Below are 21938 nucleotides of genomic sequence, written 5' to 3'. Positions count from 1 at the left end.
TTCTGAAGTAATTTTTCTAAACTACAAAGGTGATGGTGTACCCATTTCAGGAAGCTGCAACCCATTCGTGCCTCATTTTTCAAAAAATAAGTTTTATCAAGGTTTTTTTGTGTTACATAGCAAACAGATAAACAAGGAGCAGTACATCTGTAGTCTCCACTTTCAATTGTGCTTCATTTTTTAAAGACTCAGTACTTAGGGTGTGCCAGAGGAGTGTGGTTAAATAAATCATAACAGTTTAAGAAATAAAATGCAGCGTAAGAGGACCATAAAGCAACAGTGACATTTAAAAATGCATCAAAGGCACAGTGGGATACGTTTCCTGCCTTCCTAAATTTCAAGGGGGGGGGCAACCTCTTTTGGGAAGGCGTTTCTCACCATCCGGCTGCTCTGCTGAGAAGTCTTGCTCTCTAGACCCTGCCAAGCACACCTCCCAAGGTGGTGAAACACAGAGCAAGACCTTAGATGTTGACAGTAGAGCATGAGCAGGTTCATGCAAGGAGGGAGGGCAGTCATTTAGATCATCTGCTCCCAAGCCATTTAGGGCTTAATGAGTAATAAAAAGCTTTGCCTTGTTCAAATTATAGAAAACATATGCCAATTAAAGAAATGGCTTAAGTGCATGATAGTGAAAAGTGTAATCTCCTGGCTGATCCTTGTTACTGTTCTGGAGACTCCCCCACCCCCACCCCGCACTTCCAGGACTTTATGCTATCAGTTTCCTGCTAGATGTATTGCAAGCTGGTGTCTCTTTAAACAGCTTTCTGCAATTTTCTTGGATTCTTTTCTCCAAATGAAGCAGCATTACAGAGCTGGAATAGACTCAATATTTGTTCTCTCCAGGGGGGAAAAAGAGAATCTTTTCCAACTTGCAGATTATATTTTCTAATTCCTTTTCAGTTGACAGCCTACAGTTTGCCAGTTGGCAAATCTCAGCTTCAATTTCCTCTTACTACTTTGAAGAATTCTGGTGCTCTGTATGCAAACAACATTTTTTAGTGTCTGCCAGTGAATTGATACCGTGCTTCAAAATTAGTCATTTTAAAAACCCATTATGAAAATAATGTCTGGTCACTACCAGTATTTTGCAGGAAGAATCCAACTGCATACTGTAGGTTTCGGTTTGCTGTAGGTTTCGGTTTGCGCAATTAAAGTGGATTAAAGCACTCTGGCACAACAAATCCACGTTGTTGTTGTTGTTGTTGTTGTTGTTGTTTGTCTAAAACAGAGACTTTTGCAGTTAGGAAAGGAACAGGGACATGTGCTGAAAAGAGTTGGTTAACAATCATATGCCCTCCCTGCTAACAAACCTGAAAGAATCCTCATTGTCGTGTAACCTTCCTGCAGACAAATCTGAATATACTCTCAATAAAGTCTGGGCTCACATAACCTCTCTGTGCAAGTTGTGTGCAAACAAATCAGGACGACTAAACAGATAAATTAGAGGGGGGCTAAGTGTTACACATGATGTAGCATTTTAAATTTAATCACTTCCTAGGCAGTGATATATCACAGTCAGAATCCAAAAGGCCGTTTGCACTGCCTCTGTGTGGTTTTTTTCAGCCTCACCCTTCCAGTGTATCCTTTGGCAACCTGTCCCCAAAGTCGGAAGACCTTCCAGATCCTTCTGTGAGATGTTAGCAGCTGCTGTCAGCAGAGCTGCACTCATCCAGCAGGGCTTCCCCTTCCTCTTCTCCACGTGAGGCCTTCACACTCCCCCCCCCCCCCCGTGGCTCTGGAGGGTCCTCCAACCATCCAGAGCAGATGCTGGGGTCAAGTGATGGGGTGGGCTTCAGAGGGAGGCAAGAAAAGTCCCATGCCATCTTAAAGGCTAACAGATTTGTTGTGGCACAGACTTCTTGAACATTAGATCCAACTTCATCAGATCATGAAATTCCTTACGTTTTCTTTTTTCAATAATTGAACCCCTGAGAGCTCTGAAAGGTAGCACTACCTTAAATTGTCTCTAAAACAGTCATATAAAGCCAACGAACCAGATAAAACATTACAGCTATGACTTCAGCACCTCAGTTAATACTCTACCACCTGCTTTCCCTCTATCCTCATCACAGAATGTCTGCTTAATAACATGTTCATGCTGGTTCTTCCACCATAGAAATTTGACCCATCTTTTATTATGGCATCTTAATAAATGCTGCCACAAAAATGATTGTTTCATAAGGGCGTGTAATTTGTTGTTTTCCTTTATGGCCTGCTGCCCTCCATGTGAAGTTGGACCCTAATTCCCACCAGCTCCAGGCAAGCTAGCCAATAATCAAGGATGCTAGGAGTTGTAGTCCAGACAATTTCTGGAAGTCACCACTTTGGTTGCCCCTGGTATACAGCTTCCATGCCCACCTTTGGCCTGTTACAAGAGGCAAAGTATAATTATGCAGTGAGATGTGTTGCCTTTGTTTCTGTGTAACCTTGCATTCTGTCAAGCTGTTGTGCAATTCCTTGCATGTTGGCTTTTCATCATTGTTTACTGGCGCTTTCCGCTTTTAATTGCAGTATTTATCTCCATATATAGCTCAAGGAAACCATTCACCCCTGCAATTCTCTCTTTTTTTTTTTAAAGAGCTGGCTGCACAAATTCCTCATCCTTTCCTTAATTCCCTTCTGTTGTAAGGAGCATGAGGACTCTGAATTACCTAGATTACTTTTTTTAACTGTAAAAGTTAATACTGTAGCATGAGTTATAGTTGCCTAATTGTAGCTTGTATTTTGGTAAGCTTACGTAAACTGACAGTATTTCTAAGCTGGTGGAAAATAGCATTAAGGCAAATCTTCCTTCTCCCTAGGCTTTCACTTGCAAAGCAAGTTGAGTTCATTGCTCTCATTTTCATGCTACTATTTCAAGCTATAACCATAATGGCCGCATGTCCCCAATAAAATGAACACACCACTTCAAGCAATAAGTACACTGCCTTTGTTTTAGCTTTTATTGTGACCTTTCCATTTTTCTCTCAGCAAATGGCCTTAAATTGTTCAGTCGTTTTAAATTACCTAAGTATTTCCTTGTTTGTTTTTTTAACAGGAATGACTTAGTTCAGCAATTTTGCACCGCCCTAAATGGGCTATGCAACTCTGGATTTGAAGACTATCATATTTACTGGGTTGCTTGAGTCAAGTCTTTAATGTAAAGGGGAGGGCAGAAGAAAGGGGTGCATGTTACCAGACGGTAAAATATATAGTGGATAAGTACCAACGAAACCTTGGAACTGAACGTAGATGCCAATCTACGAAGAGTGTTCAAAGTGGTCAATTGCAGTTTGCTCTTGAATATAGTGGTCTAGATTTAATAAGATGTGAGTATGAAATCAACCCTACTATTCATGAGCAACTTTGCATTCAGATTCAGCTGAACAGGGTGGAGGACTTTGGTTGGTACAGCTTTGCCAGTCCACTGATAATCTTCAATTCTCTTTTCAGTGAAACGCTTCAGAGAACCAAAGCATGAAAGGCGTCCTTGGAGAATTTGGTAAGTGCATTGTATTGTTCCTAGAGTGCCTTACCTTTCCTAGATGTTCAGCTCATGGACCTTGGGCGATGCATTACAAAGGGCAGGCAGTTGCAACCTGACTACCATGCGTCGGATTACGTTTTGTTTTTTTCCAGTCTATAGGAACACCAAGGCAGGGATGTCTGAGAATGTTGCACTCGATTCTGTGTCCTTATAAAAGAAGATTGTAGTTGCATTACAGGGTCTTCCTGTGCCAGGCAAAGCTGAGGCAAATAATATCAAACTGCAGGAGCAGCAGGTCATTTTGAAATTTAAATCAATTTAAATTTAAAACCTGTTCGCTAGAACAAAGTACATCAATCTGCATTTCCCTCGACTTCCCCTCCCCTCCTGTCTGTGGTTACGTAGTGTATATCTTTTTGTTACTGTATATCCAGCTCAAGCCTATTCACTGATTTCCCCTTTGTATTCCCTTTCCCTTATTTCTTAGCTCACGTGTTTATTCTGCTGATGTTTTAAGTTGTTTACATCTTCCTGATAGTCAAAAATTTTTCCCCATTCTGTTTTTAAAAAGTCTCTCTTCTTAGTTTCTTATTCTTCTGGTAAATTCCACCATTTCTGCATACTCCCATCAATTTTAATTGCCCATGACATCTTTCTCATACTGCAGACAAATCTTCTGAGTTTGAAAGTCAGTGCCCTTAGTAGGATTTATTTAGCACTGGCTGTTTCTTCCTGCCTCTCCCAGATTAGGAACTCACTGCCTATTGACATCAGATTGCTGAGTGTACACTTTTCAGTGCCTGCTAGAAACATTTTTGCTCGGGCCGTCCTATCCAGGCAAGCAAGAGTTGGCAGGTGTTTTGATCTGTTTTTAGCTTACAGTTGATTTTAATTATATTTTTATTTGTCTTAAATAATGTGTTTTAAACTTGACCCTTTATTGACAGTTTTTCATTTTTGCAAATCCCTTAGAGATGTTTTTCGTTTTTTTCCATTTTTGCAAATCACTTAGAGAGGTTCAATTTACCGTCAAGTGGTATATAAATTTTGTGACATAAATTAGCAGTGCAGGGGTCAAGGTGTGTGGAAACAGAAGTGCAGAGTGCAGTTATCCAGTATCAGTAGCCAATCCAGAGAGGTGTGGAATGGGTGCTGGCCTGCAGAGACTTAAGTGACAAGGGAAGTTCAGCTGGCAGGAATGGGGGGAAAGGTGCAGTATATGGGAACAAGGCTTACTGGCAGAGAAGAGAAGAGCTGGCGGCTTGAGGCAGTGGTGGTGCTCATGAGGAGTTTGGAGAAAACAAGATGTGGAAAGGAGGCAAATTGGGGCTGGATAAGCCCATTAGCTCCATAATTTTGAGTGAACCCAGGCATCTGTTAGATAGGAAATTTCACTCTCCAGCTCATTTAAGTTTGACACATGGGTCTAGAAAACAGAGGAATATATCGGAATGTCTAATAAAAAATGAAACTTGCCTGCTAATGACCCTTATGAATGAAGAGCACTTGCACTTCATTCCCTCTCACCCAGTCAAGTTATACAGTGGTACCTCGCAAGACAAATGCCTCGCAAGACGAAAAACGCGCAAGACGAAAGAGTTTTCCATTTTTTGAGTTGTTCTGCAAGACGAATTTCCCTATGGGCTTGCTTCGCAAGACGAAACGTCTTGCGAGTTTGTTTCCTTTTTCTTAAAGCCGCTAAGCCGTTAATAGCCGCTAAGCCACTAATAGCCGTGCTTCGCAAGACGAAAAAACCGCAAGACGAAGAGACTCGTGGAACGGATTAATTTTGTCTTGCGAGGCACCACTGTATATAGAATGAGAAATGTTAGTTTGTTGTTGGGTTGGTTGGTTGGTTAGTGAAAGCTGGTAGTGTTGATGTGTATACAGTAGTGCCTCGCAAGACGAAATTAATCTGTTCCATGAGGCTCTTCGTATAGCGGTTGCTTCGTCTTGCGAAGCAAGCCCACTGACAGCTTAGCGGATTAGCACTATTAGCGGTTTAGCGACTTTTAGCGGATCAGCTGATAAGCGGCTTATCAGCAGATCAGCTGATAAGCGGCTTAGGAAAAGGGGAAAAAAGGGGGGGGAACCCGCAGGAACTCGCAAGACATTTCGTCTTGCGAAGCAAGCCCATAGGGAAATTCGTTTTGCCAAGCGCCTCCAAAACGGAAAACCCTTTCGTCTAGCGGGTTTTCCGTCTTGCGAGGCGTTCGTCTTGCGGGGCACCACTGTACTTGTGAATTTAATAGACTGGACTTTGCCAGGCAAGCAGGAAATTTAAAAAGTGATGAGGGTTCTCATGGCTGAGGCAAAATGCAGCCCCCCAGGACTCTTTCTGGCCGTCACTGGCTGTGCTCTATACTCTCCAGAGCTTTCCTCTGTTGCAATATGTAACTATTTCACCTTGATGGAGGATGGAAGGGGGGGATTTCTAGAGAAACCTGTGTCTTTTCGTGTTGCTGGGACATAGTTCTCAAACTTGCCAGTCTCCACTTTTGCCACCACCCCACCTTATTAGCATGCCGCCCCCTGGAAGGTTCCCCATGAAGAAATGCAGTATTTGGGCTGAAAAGGGTCTCTCGCCTCCAGGATAAAATGTTCAAAACTTATTGTGCACCCTTGGTATCTTTCCTTTCTAAGAACTTGCAGTTTTAGATAAGGAGATCTGTATGGTCTGTGTTTCATGTGATGACTATTTTTTTAACTTCCTGTAGGTTTTTGGATACTTCCAAACAAGCCATAGGGATGTTGTTCATCCACTTTGCCAATGTGTATTTATCAGACCTTACTGAAGAGGACCCTTGTTCACTGTAAGTAGTGTGTGTGTGTGTGTGTGTATACACAACACTTTATAGAACCATCCTGCGTGCTGTTTTAGAATAATAGCCAACAAGGTTTAGAAATATTGCTCCAACAAAGTTTAAATTTAGATCCCTGCCCAACAAACTAAGTTAGAAATCAGTGAAGTAGGGTCCTGCTTGGTCAGGCCAGCAAGTCAGATGCTTCATAAACATCCTTATAGTGCAGAACAGCATCAAACTTCTTCTTTCCTGCAGTGCACAATTCCCTTCAAATGATAAACCCTGACTTTGAAACGCTGGTATTCCTCCAGATGGAGCAATTCTGTCAAAAAAGCTGGGAAATAGAGATAATCAGTCACAGCTTGATTGTTTTCCAGGACAATAGTGACCTCTGGTGGGCTCAAGTATAATAATAGCTCAAATTTATGCATCCAGGTTGATCGATCCAAATGTCTTAATCCATCTAGCCTCTCATTCTACAGTAATGTATTCATATAGTGTTTTTTTAAAAAGACACCAAAAAAATCCACTTCAAACAGAACTTCTATTGACTTTTTGCTTGCGCTTTTGCATTTGAGCATAATAATAATAATAATAATAATAATAATAATAATAATAATTTATTATTTGTACCCCGCCCATCTGGCTGGGTTTCCCCAGCCACTCTGGGCGGCTTCCAACAAGGATGAAAAATACACTAAAATGTCACATATTAAAAACTTCCCTGAACAGGGCTGCCTTCAGATGTCTTCTGAATGTCAGGTAGTTGTTTATTGCTTTGACATCTGATGGGAGGGCATTCCACAGGGTGGGCGCCACTACCGAGAAGGCCCTCTGCCTGGTTCCCTGTAACTTGACCTCTCGCAGTGAGGGAACCGCCAGAAGGCCCTCGGAGCTGGACCTCAGTGTCCGGGCAGAACGATGGGGGAGGAGACGCTCCTTCAGGTATACTGGACCGAGGCCATTTAGGGCTTTAAAGGTCAGCACCAACACTTTGAATTGTGCTCGGAAACGTACTGGGAGCCAATGTAGGTCTTTCAAGACCGGTGTTATATGGTCTTGGCGGCCGCTCCCAGTCACCAGTCTAGCTGCCGCATTCTGGATTAGTTGTAGTTTCCGGGTCACCTTCAAAGGTAGCCCCACGTAGAGCGCATTGCAGTAGTCCAAGCGGGAGATAACCAGAGCATGTACCACTCTGGCGAGACAGTCTGCAGGCAGATAGGGTCTCAGCCTACGTACCAGATGGAGCTGGTAAACAGCTGCCCTGGATACAGATTTGACCTGTGCCTCCATGGACAGCTGTGAGTCCAAAATGACTCCCAGGCTGCGCACCTGGTCCTTCAGGGGCACAGTTACCCCATTCAGGACCAGGGAATCCTCCACACCTGCCCGCCTCCTGTCCCCCAAAAACAGTACTTCTACATGCATGTAGATTTTTATCTTAGCAACTGCTCTATGAGGAAGACTAAAGCTCAAAATGAGTGACTGGGCCAAGCATGTTTAGCATGCCTAATGACCAAGCAGGGATTTGAATCTGGATTGCCCTGGTTCTAGTCCAACATGGTAACCACTGTACTGCACTAGCCCTTGAGTGTGACCCTGCCTACCTATGCTTGCTGCTTGACCACTAAAAATGAAGAATGAAGAGTAGCATATCTTACAATTACTGTGTGACTAAGTTGCTAGGCATCTTGAATAGGTGACAGCGCTGTCAAGGGCAAAGATCTAGGTGGTGGTGATGGCTGAGAGTCATATGGATTGGAATTTTGATTATGGCAGCTGCATAGGCCTCAGATATGTCCTATTTCTTTTGTGTATTTTTCTTATCCCTTTAGGTACCTTATCAACTTTCTGCTGGATGCCACCTTGGGAATGCTGCTAATTTACGCTGGTGTGCGGGCAGTAAACACCATTGTTGAATGGCAGCAGTGGGAGTCCCTTCGCTTTGGTGAATATGGTAAGGATTTTGATGCCTTAGAAAGGAATTCTTTTGGGGCTGAGCTGCTTTAATAACTTACTAGATGGGCAGTTTTAATGTATTTGGCATATTAGCACCTGCAACTGTGTAGCATGTTTCTTTTCCAAAGGTGCAGATATTTGATCACTACACATTGCCAAGATGCAAGCTGGAGTGAATCTCCTAACAAAACAGTATTGTTTCGCAATCAGAAAGCAGCACATCAGCTGGCTGAGAATGATGGCTGTGGTCTGCAACAGATCTGGGGTTTTTTCCAGCTTTGAGACATAAGGACTTTAGTCTTCTGCTCTCTCAGATGACTCCACCTTTTGTCCCTTACGATTGGAACTACCTCCCAGAATCAGATAAACATTAGGGGGGCCACCAGGTGGCGCATTGGAAGATGGCCGACAATAACATCTCTCTGATCCACACGAGGTAATTAAGAGGCTGCTATGGGAAGTATGCAGTCTTCCCCCCCCCAAGGATATGGGGGGGACTGCCTTGCCAGCAGTGGCCACAATGCACCCCCAGATTCGAGAGAAGGGGGTGCGCCGGTCACTTGGCTCAGCCCTCGGTGTGGTCGGCTCTTCTCAGACGCCGTCTCCAATCTGCACGTGCTGGTTTGCTTTAACATGAAAATATAATTGGAAATATATACAATGGTGCCTCGCAAGACGAAATTAATCCGTTCCGTGAGGCTCTTCGTATAGCGGTTTTTTCGTCTTGCGAAGCAAGCCCATTGACAGCTTAGTGGATTAGCGCTATTAGCGATTTAGCGGCTTCTAGCGGATCAGCTGATAAGCGGCTTATCAGCGGATCAGCTGATAAGCGGCTTAGGGCTTAGGAAAAGGGAAAAAAGGAAAAAAAACCTGCAGGAACTCGCAAGACATTTTCGTCTTGCGAAGCAAGCCCATAGGGAAATTCGTTTTGCGAAGCGCCTCCAAAACGGAAAACCCTTTCGTCTAGCGGGTTTTCCGTCTTGCGAGGCGTTCGTCTTGCGGGGCACCACTGTAATTGGAAGATGTTAAAGCACATACGTCAAGCAAAGGTCGGGAGGTAAGACTGCTGATTAATGGATTTCTGGGATCGGAGCGGCGGGCAAAGACAAATAAATCAGGAGATGAAGCGCCATTAAGAGATGGGTATGTCTGGAGCTAAGAAGGTGGGGTGGAGGAAAAAACTTTTCTTCTTTGTCTTATTTGAGTATAAATAACTCTCCACCCCAAAGAAAAAAGAACCGCCGTATTTTACTACACAAGCAGGAATTTAAAAACTGTGTGGGATGAATTAATGATGAATGAAGAGAGGATTCGTAAAGATCGGAGAATGGAAAAATTTTATGACGCAGTTTTAAAATGGCGTCTCGCAAGACAGGCTTGTTTAAGAAAGACGGGGGGAGGAGAACCAGGACTATTTGAAAGTGAACGATGTTTGGAATTTGATCTTTAACCTAGCAGAGCCCTCTAGGAGATATTTTACAAGCCTGGGAAAGCTAAAGGGCAGACCGAAGATAAATTTTCTAAGGAGGAGCGAAAAGGTGGCTGTCCCTATGAGATATGACTTGTGGAGTGTGTAAAACCCACGCAGATGATGTTTGTTCTTAACCTGCCTGTGAAGATTATCAGAGATCGCAAAGAAAGGAATATATTGCAACAACAGGAAGATGAAGAAAGTAAAAAAAGAGACTATCGGGATAGAACTGGATAGAACTGTTTAATTAAAGCAGTAATAGAAGTGATGTTAGAATTCTCATCCGGAGCTTGATGTATGGGTATCCCCAACAAAATTGAAAAATTTGGCTGTTTAATTTGGAATCAATGTGATATGAAATACAGTGGTGCCTCGCAAGACGAAAAGAATCCGTTTCGCGAGTCTCTTCATCTTGCGGTTTTTTCGTCTTGCGAAGCAAGCCCATTAGCGGATTAGCGCTATTAGCGGCTTAGCGGATCAGCTGATAAGCGGCTTAGCAGATCAGCTGATAAGCGGTTTAGCGGATCAGCTTATAAGCGGCTTAGCGGCTTAGAAAAAGGGAGGGGAGGGGAAAAAAACCCGCAGGAACTCGCAAGACATTTTCGCCTTGCGAAGCAAGCCCATAGGAAATTTGTTTTGCGAAGCACCTCCAAAACGGAAAACCCTTTCGTCTAGCGGGTTTTCCGTCTTGCGAGGCATTCGTCTTGGGGGCACCACTGATATGATTGGCCTGTTAATAAAAATTATGTTTTAAAAAAAACCAGAATCAGATAAACATTAATGCCCCTTCTCTTACTTCCTTCAGATACCTTCTCACAACCCACCTGCTGTGTGAAGCCTTCACCCCCTAGTCCCCAGCCCCTAGTGTCATTTAGACTATGTAATTGAAATAGTAAATATTTTTCTTTTGTTTTCCCCTGCATCCATTTCCCTTCCTTTGTCTCCTACATCAAATTTTAGATTGAAAGACCTGTCCTCTTGTGTTTTTGTAAAACACCACTCACGTTAAAGCATGAAATATGTAATAATTTGGACCTGGAGTAATACACAGTAAAGCCCTATTCACGGGTTCTCCCCCTCTGTCTCATCTCCATACCCATCTGCAGTAGGAGACTTGCTGTATCTGTTAAAGCATCCTGTACAATTTAGAACTCAAAATGCACAAGATTCTAAATTCTAGTCCACAAACACAACAGGCTCCCTGCTGCAGGTGGGGAAGAACTACCCAGCACATCCCCATTCTTCCCCGTATTGGATAAAGAAAAAGAGAACACTATCACAGGCTCATGTGAAGCCTCTCCCTGCCTTGGTGGAAATATTTCAATGCTGAATCATGTCTAAATTGAATTTCTTACTAGCCACCCTCACAGCATCCTGCATCTAGGAGGATCCTAGCAAGTCCTTTTTTACTTAACCCAATAGGGAGTCTTAAGCTCATGGATGTGCTTGAGCTCGGGTGAAATGGCTTTGTACAGTTACTGGGTTTATCTTTGTCTAAGATTTTCCTGAGCCCAGTATTCATTTCTTCCCCCACTACTTTTGGTTGGGTAGTGGATTCAGGGAGACTCCAGATGCAAAAAAAAAAAAAAATTCCACTATTATGCCAGATTGGATAACTCTTCCTCCTTGCAAAGAGATTTGCTCCCCGCTCATATTAGATTCAGAAATAAACGTCTTTGCACTTAAGTCCTGAAAGTGTTTAGGATGCCTTGGAGAAAGGTTGTTTTCTGCTGCCCCAGAGAAGCGGACATGGAGCAATGGCTCCAAACTACAAGAAAGAAGATTCCACCTAAACATTAGGAAGAACTTCCTGACAGTAAGAGCTGTTCGACAGTGGAATTTGCTGCCAAGGAGTGTGGTGGAGTCTCCTTCTTTGGAGGTCTTTAAGCAGAGGCTTGACAACCATATGTCAGGAGTGCTCTGATGGTGTTTCCTGCTTGGCAGGGGGTTGGACTCCATGGCCCTTGTGGTCTCTTCCAACTCTATGATTCTATGAGATCATAAGTCAGAATTACTGAGGTTCAGCAGTGCAGTTTTGGCCAAGTTCCAGAGATGAACTTTAGGCATGCCCAGTGGGATTTCTGACTCTGCGCAGAAATCTCTTGTAATATCACAAACTGCTCTGCAAAGCTTCCTCTGTTTCAAAAGTGCCAGGTGGGAAGTAGACTAAAGGAAGAGAGTATTTTAATTCATGCTTAGGATTAGGAAAATGAGCATTCTTTTTCCCCCTGAATTAACTAATGAAACACTCCCTGACCTTTCTTGCATTTTCAGATTGCCTCTTATGAGCTCATTCACTTTCCTAGATGTATCATTTGATCCCTAGTGATAGCTTGATATTACTTCAGTAGGACAGACAACAACTCTGTTCTCATATTAAAAGCCTGTCTTTTTATGGATTTAATTTGATAGTGTCTTGGGAGGAGAATTGATACCTCAACATATGCAGGAGGAGCTGCTGGTGATATGGCAGATTGAGTTGCATGGGGAGAGTGAGGGAAGTCTGAGTCTAAACGCTGGCACTTGTATTTCTTTCACAGCCTCCTTTGATTGATAGTTATATTACATATGGGTGCTACTATTTCAACAGAGAACAAAACTAACATAATAGGTAAGAACCAAGAAACTGCTAAAATGCATGTGTGCATTTTCTGACCTGTGGTCAGGAATGATGGCAAGTGTAGTTTGCATCACATTGTCCACCCTTGGGCTGTAGCCTTGCAAGCTTCCTACTCTCTTCCATGTAAATTCAGCTCTCCTTTATTTTGTCAGCGTTAGCTACGGTGCAGCATTGCTTCTATACTGATCAGTCCGCTTTCAAACAGAGCTTAACACTTGAAGTTGATCCTCCAGTACTCCAGGGGTTGGTGCAGATGTAATGCTTATACAACGGTTAACACCATCACACGAGCTTTATATCTACATGTAATAAGCATAAGAGGTGGAAGTGTGCAATCCTCTTCCAATCGCTTAACCTTATTTAAAAGAGTGGCAGCATTATGTCTGCATTCATCATCATCATCATCATCATTTTATTTGTATGCCGCCTTTTCATAGTTAAAACAGTGCTCAAGGCGGCTTACAGCATAACAAGATTTACATAATTACCAACATAACAGAAGTCATAAGCAGTAAATAAAAAACAACCAAAAGTACACAACCAAATGGAAAACAATTTCCACATAAATCATAAAATCTAAAACTAAGACTAAGACTACAGCATTAATATCAATCACAATATAAAATGACACAGATAAAAAATAAAAGCAATTAAAAAAACAAAAACAGAGCCCTCTCTGCCCAGCAGCAGCAGCAGCAGCAGTCCTTTATGGAGCCTGTCAGGCCCCGCCCTAAGCCAGATGGAGAGAAGCAGGGCAGGGCCCTTCAGGCTCCCAGCAGGTCAGTCCTTGCAATGCTTGCAGTTGAGCAATGCTTTGAATGGAAAGGCAGCATCCGCCAGATTATCGGTTGTTGTCTTTTCTTCTTGGCCTCCTGTCATTCAATTAAGGTACACTTGGGCTGTGCAAAATGGATTTTGTACAGCAACTGCTAAGCTGTTCTAAAACGGAGGCTACTAAATTTGTGTTCCGGTCTTGAAACGTTTATTGGGGGAGGGAAATACTTTTATTTGTTTGAAAGTCTTACTACTATTCTACTTTAACCTGAGACTAAGCAGTGCAACAATGACTTTTGCATTTATCTTTTGTACACAGGTCCATTCATACTTGTATGTATCTGTAATGAGGAAGTTGGGCATATAAGTGAGGGTTTTCTATACTGACGCCAGCATCGAGAAACTAATTCCTGCTTTGGCTTCCCTACCTGTTTATCAGGACACTTCTCTGGTGGGGGAATTCCTGCGGTAAGGGAGACATGCAGTGTAGAATGTAGTGTAGAAAGAGAAACAGCCCTTGAGTTTTGGTTCCCTTCCCATGATATTTAAGTAAAGCTGTTTATTTCCTCTGAAAATGGTGGAATAGCTTTCAACCAGTATTTGATATACAGATAATGAGTTTCTCGTGACTGATTAATAATAATTTTATTTCACAAGCACCTGGATAAATCCTAAGATCTCTATACAATATAAAACAGATAAAACACAACCCGCTTCCCACCAGGCTTGTAGTGTGAGTGAGCAGAAGGGAAGGGGCCACGAAACACAATTTTGAAAGCCTGAGCTCTGCCAAAGCAAAATACATAAACTTGCTTCTTCTTTTTTAATGGCAGCTGGAATCCCTTGTAACTTGCAAGTTGCCAAAATGCGTCTTTAGTACATGTGAAGAAAAGAAGGGAAAAGAGGCTAAGGAAAGGCAGCTTAGTGTGTTCTTTAAGTGTGCCCCTTCTTCTTGCTTCACACTTTGCTTAGTTCTATACAGTGGACCCTCGGGTAATGTAACTTTTGGGTTGTGAACACGGCAAACCTGGAAGTGTATACTTCCGGGTTTCACTGCATGCACAGAAGCGCTCTATCATGCCGTGCGCAGAAGCAGCACCTCACGTTGTGGACATTTTGGGGTACATAAGGACCCCCGGAACAAATAAAGTTTGTATCCGGAGGGTCCACTGTATAGGAATTGTGAGATGTGTGCATCTGAAGGTACTGTGGAATAATGAGATTTGCTACATTGGTGACAGGAGGCACCCATAAATTTATACATGACAGTACATGCATGTAATTTAACATGGGTCTTGTTGACTCCAGGAAAATATACAAAGGATTGCTGTCTTTATGTGGGAGAATTTCAAGGTTTGCAGGAATACACAGAATTCCTCACTACCCCATGAGAAAAGAGCATGCTCAGTTGCATCCAGTAACCACTAAGAATATTGATTTGGAAAAGAAAATTGAGTTTGGGAGTGAGTTGGTCTGCATCTTGTATATCATTCTGACTGACTTCTTTTCTGGCAAGATGCTCCAAAAACGGACCTGAAGGATCTTGAGCAGGAGGGTATTTGGAGCCACATAGAAATGTTTGTCTCTTCCGGTGTCTCTGTGGGGAACAGCAATAGCAAAAGGGAACTATGCTGCATTGGGGGGGGGGGGATGAGAGAAATCCTATACAAAGATTTTATATTTTAAATGTTACTATTAAAGCATTAAGATATATTAAAATTGCATGTGTTAACCTGCAAATAGAGAGCTCGGTATATTTCAAATTCCACTGAACAAAGAGAGATGGTTCCCTATATACCAATTTAAAATCTGGACTGGAGAAAGAGGCTTGAATTTTTATTGCTGAAACGTTTATTAATAATCTGTAATTAACTCTAGACAGAGTTATATATTTAATTGGCGGTGCATGGGATATACTTCAGTAACACTCTTTATTAGAAATTTGCAGACTTCGAAGCGTTAAGTGCTCAAATGTTATATAGCACTGACATAAAAAAAGATTATAAACATCAAGACCAGCAAGTAAAATATCTGGTGCATGTCTTTCAAAGCCATGCCAGAAAAGGAAATGACCAGGGCCCATTCCACATTACAGCTGTTTGAAGGTATTCGAGTTTCCATTGCAGCGTTCTCAGGCTCAGCTGTTAGTCTGTATTTGAAGATACCATGAAACTGACTTGAAAGCAGAGAGGAAAATATCATAAGAAATAGCTGCATTCTAGTTGTGCTGACACTGCTTATTGAGAACCATTACAGCAAATCAGATCATGTGCAGAAGCTTTTTAAAACTCATATTTTAGCTAGTGCTTCGTCCTCTTATCCAATTCTCATATGTGAGTAAACAGGAAGACTCAACTCCACCGGGTTTGTTTGCTTTTTAAAAAAAACTCACATTTGTACTAGCCTCTTTTAGGTAGTCCATTTCCCTCCAGAGCAGTAAGATAATTAAAAACTCCAAAGAATCCTATTGCAGCTTCGGCTAAACAATTGTAAATAGTATTGAGAAAGTGATGGGTTGTACAGCAGCTATATTTGAGAAATTAATATGATCCTAGTAGACTAGAGAGGAGTGAATAGTGTCAATCTTAACAAGCTTGTCTTCTGTACATGGGAAAACAACCACGCACATAAGGAAGCTGCTTGGGCATACTACGAGCAAAATTTGTCGCAGTTAATATGGGTTAATTAAAACTGAATATGTCATAGTCTAGTTCACTTATTTTGCCAAAACTCCTAGTTGGTATAGAAAGGACTTAGACAAGGCATTTGATTCGGGGGCAGTCCGATGGAGCGTAATGGAGCCGCAGGATCACTGTTACAATCACAGTCCTGCCAAGCATGTCGGCCGGAGCAGTAAGGGGGAACAGTCAGATCACCGTGGCAACCTGGAGTTGGTGCAACAACTGGGCCCACTGTAGACATGTGGCAGCAAGGGGGCCTGTTTGTGATCCAGTGGCTCAGGCTGCTTAGCCCCACCCCTGAACCTCCTTGGCGCTGGGCTGGGGGAGTTGGATTGGGCAGAGGTTTTTCTCGACTGAGCCCCTCTGGCCTCTATCTGCAGAGTGGCATCAGCCACTGGATCAGCATGGAGTTCCTTAGCCCCACCCACATGCTTGTCAACACTTTCAAAGAACTCTATATGTTTAGTGAGACAGGACCTTACCTTTGCAAAACCATATTGATTCTTCAGCAATATTTTGTTCAATTTGCTGTATGGCCTATAAATACCCTCCCCTGCGCCACCTTCAAGTCTTCAGGTATAGAAGATTAGCCGTTTCACTTAAAAAAGAAGAATTCTTGGGTGGATACCATCTCAGTTCAGTCCTGATTTGTTAATTTAAATTAATATATGAAGCTTAGAACTTCATATACCCTTCTCAGCTGTGGTTCCACTAGGTTTCTGAACTAAAGTCAGAAGAGGACAGTATTGCCTTCTCATGCCAGAGAAGTACTGGGGGAAACAGGGGCTGACCCTGAGGTAAATGTCCTCTGCCATTCGGAATCCTTGGCCTCGTCCCCAGAAGTTTGAACATCAGGGCCATGACACCTTTAGCATACCTTCATTGTTTGGTGGTCCAGCTGTCATCCTAGCTGATTTCCTGCTTCTGGTATTTATTTAGATAAAGTATTATTGCTCTTAATGCTTTTTAGTAATATGCTTCTAAAAAACACAGTTATTTTTTTCTTTTTTTGAAAAAAAACCTTTTATTTATGCAATTTTAACAGCTTTTATATACACATCGTACAGCATGCATCGCTTATCTCTTTTCCTAAGACTTCCCAACCCATCTCTCTGTGGCATTCTATGGAAATCTTGATCTTGATGTTTCACCCATTACCATTTCAGGTCTTCCTTTTTGATGTTACCTGGTGCTCATATGTTAACTCCTACTTGTAGGTTAAATTGTATATTGTACCCTCTAAGATAATCTCCAAAACACCTCCACTCTTCTCTTACTTTTGTTGTTGATTTAGTCATTTCATCGAATCTGACTCTTTGTGACCCCATAAAGCAGAGGACGCCAGGCACTCCTGTCTTCCACTGCCTCCTGCAGTTTGGTCAAACTCATGCTGGCAGCTTCGAGAACACTGTCCAGCCATCTCGTCCTCTGTCGTCCCCTTCTCCTTGTGCCCTCAGTCTTTCCCAACATGAGGGTCTTTTCCAGGGAGTCTTCTCTTCTCATGAGGTGGCCAAAGTATTGGAGCCTCAGCTTCAGGATCTGTCCTTCCAGTGAGCACTCAGGGCTGATTTCCTTAAGAATGGATCGGTTTAATCTTCTTGCAGTCCATGGGACTCTCAAGAGTCTCCTCCAGCACCATAATTCAAAAGCATCCATTCTTTGGCGATCAGCCTTCTTTATGGTCCAGCTCTCACTTCCATACATCACTACTGGGAAAACCATAGCTTTAACTATACTGACCTTAAACTCATCCTTATTCCTTAGTTTATCAGTCATAGTTACTATTTCTATGTATTATATCAATTTGTTCTGCCAAATTTCCTTGGTGAGTATCTCTTCTTCTTTCCATTTTTTCCTTCTTTCCCATTTTTTGTTTGATAGCATTTCTTCTTGCGTTCCTTTTTCTTCTCATTGCGTCAAGGCTTCCATTTTTCTGGGGGAATGCCCTCTGGTATATTTGACGCTGCTCATTCACTATGCTGCTGTCTTCCTGAGCTTGATGGCACTTTCCACATCTAGGGCATACATTGCAGCTGAGCTTCAATTATTATGCATAGCTGTCAACTTTTCCCTTTTCTTGCAAGGAATCCTATTGGAATAATGGAATTTCCCTTAAAAAGGGGGAAAGTTGACAGCTATGTTATTATGGATTTGAATAACCTTCAAGTATTCTAGAGAGCTTTGACTCTTTTGAACTTTCTTTTTACTAGTCTCCTCATTTCTTATAAGCCTTCTTTTTTGAAGTCATGGCTGCGAATCCCGGATTTGACCTCCATAGAGGAAGAATAGTGACTCATTTGTATGGGCACTAAACTGTGAAAAGCTACCCAGTGACATTTTGCAGAAGTTTAGTGAAGGGTCCATTACCTTTCAGTATTTTTGCTAACAACTTTGAAGGAATAGGCAGCACCCTTGATGATTTGGTGAAAGGTTTCAGGATTAGGCTGAACATGCACGTGTCGTAAGAAGGCACAGACAACGTGAAGAGTCTTTTTTCAAAAAATTGTTATAAGTGCTATTGCAGTTAGCTGTTTGGTGTTTTGTAACAGTGGTTATTCACTATTACAGGAGGTTAGTTTTTCGTTTGCTCAGTCCAGAGACAGTGTATATATAACATTTTAAGTTTTGATTAGAAGATGCAGCCATTTGCCACACACGACACAAAATGAAAGGTGGTGGGGTTTTTTGTTTAGGGGTAGGTTCATTTTGTAAACACAGAATATTAGAGGAGCCCTCAGGGCACATGAGAAATGAATGCTTCCACCTTTGTGTGTGTTCAGTTTCAACTTTCGAAATCGTGTAAATCTGTCTTAGAATGAGATTAAACAGTTTTGTTTTCAAATAAGGGACAACCAAGAATCAAGATTTCTTAGTGTCTTCCTAGCTACTCAGATGCGATTTAAGCTTGCTTGCTAACCATTTGTGTTTTGTTTTGTAGGTGACCCCCTTCAGTGCAGTGCTTGGGTGGGCCAGTGTGCATTGTACATAGTCATCATGATGTTTGAGAAAACCATCATCATCATAGTTCTCCTAATACCTCAGTGGAAAGAGGTTTGAGTCTTGATATACATATGTTTAATAGATAGAGAGACAGTTAGACAGACCATATAGTAACCAGTACTTTAATTTAATTCAATGAGACTAGTCCAGTGCTAACAACTGACCTAATGAAAATATTTGTGGTGGCTAAGCCTTAATAGTAAGATACCATATTGCATTTGTAGAGTATGAATAACCATTTATTCAAAAACCTTCCTTCTGTCCTGCTGAGTAGATGCTTCAGTTACACTTTATTATCTTGGGTTCTTTCAACTAAGTCGTATTCTGAGTAGACTACTTGAAATCAATGGCAGGCTTAAGTCCGTTGACTTCAATGGGACTTCTCTGGGTATGACATTGTCAGCTAAAATCTGTATATGTGATGGTAGACTCCCAAATAGAGAGTAGGATCTTATCATAGACTCTAGGGCAGTGCCAAGCGTCTAAATATTAAAGTGCTGAAAAATTAATAGATCACTTGGTAATCTAGAAGCAGGTGACATGCCTATGTGTTCTGCAACTACATACAGTTTCCACCACCCCTCTTTTTCCAGTTTTATCCTTTTTCTGAATTCTGCTTTCATGAGGCTGACTAGAAAATTGCAAGGTCTGCAACCATAATATTAATGTGCTTCTTTCTCTCTTTGCAGGTAGCTGTATTGAATCCTATAAAGAATCCTCAGTTGGAGCTGGCTATTGTCATGCTAATAGTCCCCTTCTTTGTAAATGTTGGTATAAACAAACGTTTTCTGGATATTTAGTGTGTTTTAAAATATTTATACTTGGGAGTGCAAATACATTGCAGTGGCACTTGACGGAACATAAATGTAAAAGGTTAATTGGCTTTGAACATAGCATTTAGTTGTAGGACAGGTATCAATTTTTTCATCATTTCTAAATCCTCTTCAAAGAAATAGTGATTTCTCTTCCATTATGGTGATTGTAAGAACATTAATGGATAAGTGGGAAGCCAACCCCCCCCCAACAACATACACACACTCTTTGCTTTCAAAAGTAGGGAATAATCAGAAATCATTTTTAAAATTAGTTTTAATCCTATTCATATTGAGGCACATAAATTGATTTGAGCTGCTTGTCTGTTCTTTGACTGTGGTCAACTACTCCATGAAGCTAAGCGTGCTGATTTTATAGGGGCATTTTTCTTACACAAGTAAAGGCTCCTGAAGATCTGCACATGTTCCATTGGAAGTATGTGCAGATGCACACTAAACAATAACCACATTGCTAAGTGTAGGACTATTTGCTTTTTGTGCCAAACAGTATGTTTCTGTCCATAGTCGAGACTCAATAATAATAATAATAATAATAATAATAATAATAATAATAAATTTATACCCCGCCCATCTGGCTGAGTTTCCCCAGCCACTCTGGGCGACTCCCAATCGAGTGTTAAAAACAATACAGCATTAAATATTCTTGCCATACTGCTAATATGCACTTATATTTACACAACATTGGGAGCTATGAATAATTACGATACTTTGTTATTTAATGCCATTATTTCATAAGTTAACTAGCTGTATTTTGTATTTCATGTGCTTCTCCATTACAATTACAGTTTTAAAGTACTTGACTACCATTTGACTTTTCAAGTGGCCCAAGGGAACAACTGTGTACAGTGTAGTTAGACATGGGGCTTTTCGCTCTTGAAATATTTTAAAAGAGGAAGCAGTTTTGCACCAGGCACAAATTGAATAAGGTTTCGTATGTCAAAATTAAGATCTTGCCTCAAGTCAGGAGAACAACAGGGTGCTTTTACACACCACTGTGTTCCCATTGCTGCACTCAGATAAATAACTTTCATAAATGAAATATGTGCAGCCTTGTGCAGCTGATCTTTTCAGAAGCAGCATTTATAATAGATGGGTCACCATCTCATGTATCTCACGTCTGATAACATGTGTGACTAAAACATTTAAAGGATAATCTAATCAATATTCAGCAAAACACTTCAAAGTGCAGCAAAGTCCTAACTCAGAGTCTTCAGTGAATACCAAATCTGAAGCACATATTCCAGTCAATCTGTCTGCCACTCTTTATTTTTTCAATCATGAGCCACATCAGAGGGCACACAATTTAAATAAATGTTTGCTAAATGTAAAAGTGGATAGTTTTTTAGTCCTTCTGTTGTCTTGGTAGCACTCTGGGTTTTTTCTTTGCATTATCTTACCTGCTGAGTAATTATACAGGAGAAATGTGAACATTCACTGCGAGAATAAGAATTCTTATATAGAAATGAGTTTTTGTTGTATATGCTAATCCACTAAAACCAATTTTTTATTTTCTAAGCAAGTAGGGAAATGTGCTACACCTGGGTTGCCAATGAGGTACCTTCCCGATGTTGCTGGACTATAGCTCCCATCATCCCTAGCCATCAACCAGGAAAGCTGAGGTTGATGGGATTTGGAATCCAACGACATCTGAGAGGGCACTAAGTTGACTACTCCTGTTTGAAACATCTCCTTCATGTTTTCTTTATAATTGAAGCTGCTGAACACAAGTGTAAGGTGCTCAGCATTCTTGGTGGCCCATTTAACTGTGTGTATGTGTGTGTGTGTGTGTGTGTGTGTGTGTGTAGATAGATGATAGATAGATAGATAGATAGATAGATAGATAGATAGATAGATAGATAGATGATAGATAGATAGATAGATAGATAGAGAGTCCTTACTGTAAGTCCCTTAAATATGACTGCTGTCTTATAGATTGAATGACAGATGGCACTTAACATTGACTTCTCCATCGTAACAGGCATTCATGTTCTGGGTAGTTGATAACTTCCTTATGAAGAAAGGGAAAACAAAAGCTAAACTTGAAGAAAAAGAAGCTGGGCAGGATTCAAGGAATGGAAGCAAAGTTCGATACAGGAGAGCAGCCTCACACGAAGAGTCTGAGTCAGAGGCAAGTTCTGCATTTGCTATTCCTATAGTTTACAGTAAGCAAATGAGAAGGGAGTGATGGTGCAACCTTAAGTAACTTTAGTTTTTGCTTTTATTCCACTCCTTTTTGCGGTGTTGATAAAGGGCAAGGTTAACAGTTACTTAAAGACCCAAGTGAGTCATACATACTACAGTGGTGCCCCGCAAGACGAACGCCTCGCAAG

General features: G+C 41.6%; 1 protein-coding gene and 1 long non-coding RNA gene across 3 annotated transcripts in view; one reads left to right on the top strand and one right to left on the bottom strand.

Annotated features, from left to right (window-relative positions):
* LOC307211075 (store-operated calcium entry regulator STIMATE-like) overlaps positions 1-21938 on the top strand; it is a 36620-nt gene that overhangs the window by 9569 nt on the left and 5113 nt on the right. The window contains exons 2-7 of one of the 2 annotated variants that reach the window (XM_079967336.1): positions 3433-3481; positions 6184-6279; positions 8106-8227; positions 18714-18826; positions 19465-19542; positions 21587-21736. In XM_079967336.1, the coding sequence (XP_079823462.1) occupies positions 3433-3481; positions 6184-6279; positions 8106-8227; positions 18714-18826; positions 19465-19542; positions 21587-21736 (608 nt within the window). The remainder of the gene's footprint in view (positions 1-3432; positions 3482-6183; positions 6280-8105; positions 8228-18713; positions 18827-19464; positions 19543-21586; positions 21737-21938) is intronic. The other variant, XM_079967337.1, reaches the window with a different exon arrangement.
* On the bottom strand, positions 17712-18705 carry LOC307211100. The gene is made up of 2 exons (XR_013836296.1): positions 17936-18705; positions 17712-17839 (listed from the first exon to the last, which is right to left on the bottom strand). It is a non-coding gene; the product is annotated as an uncharacterized lncRNA (long non-coding RNA).

Source organism: Podarcis cretensis (assembly GCF_951804945.1).
Source record: "Podarcis cretensis genome assembly, chromosome: 2".
Lineage (NCBI taxonomy): Eukaryota > Metazoa > Chordata > Lepidosauria > Squamata > Lacertidae > Podarcis > Podarcis cretensis.
The sequence above is the reverse complement of the archived record's forward strand: the minus strand, read 5'-3'. Positions and strand labels throughout refer to the sequence as shown.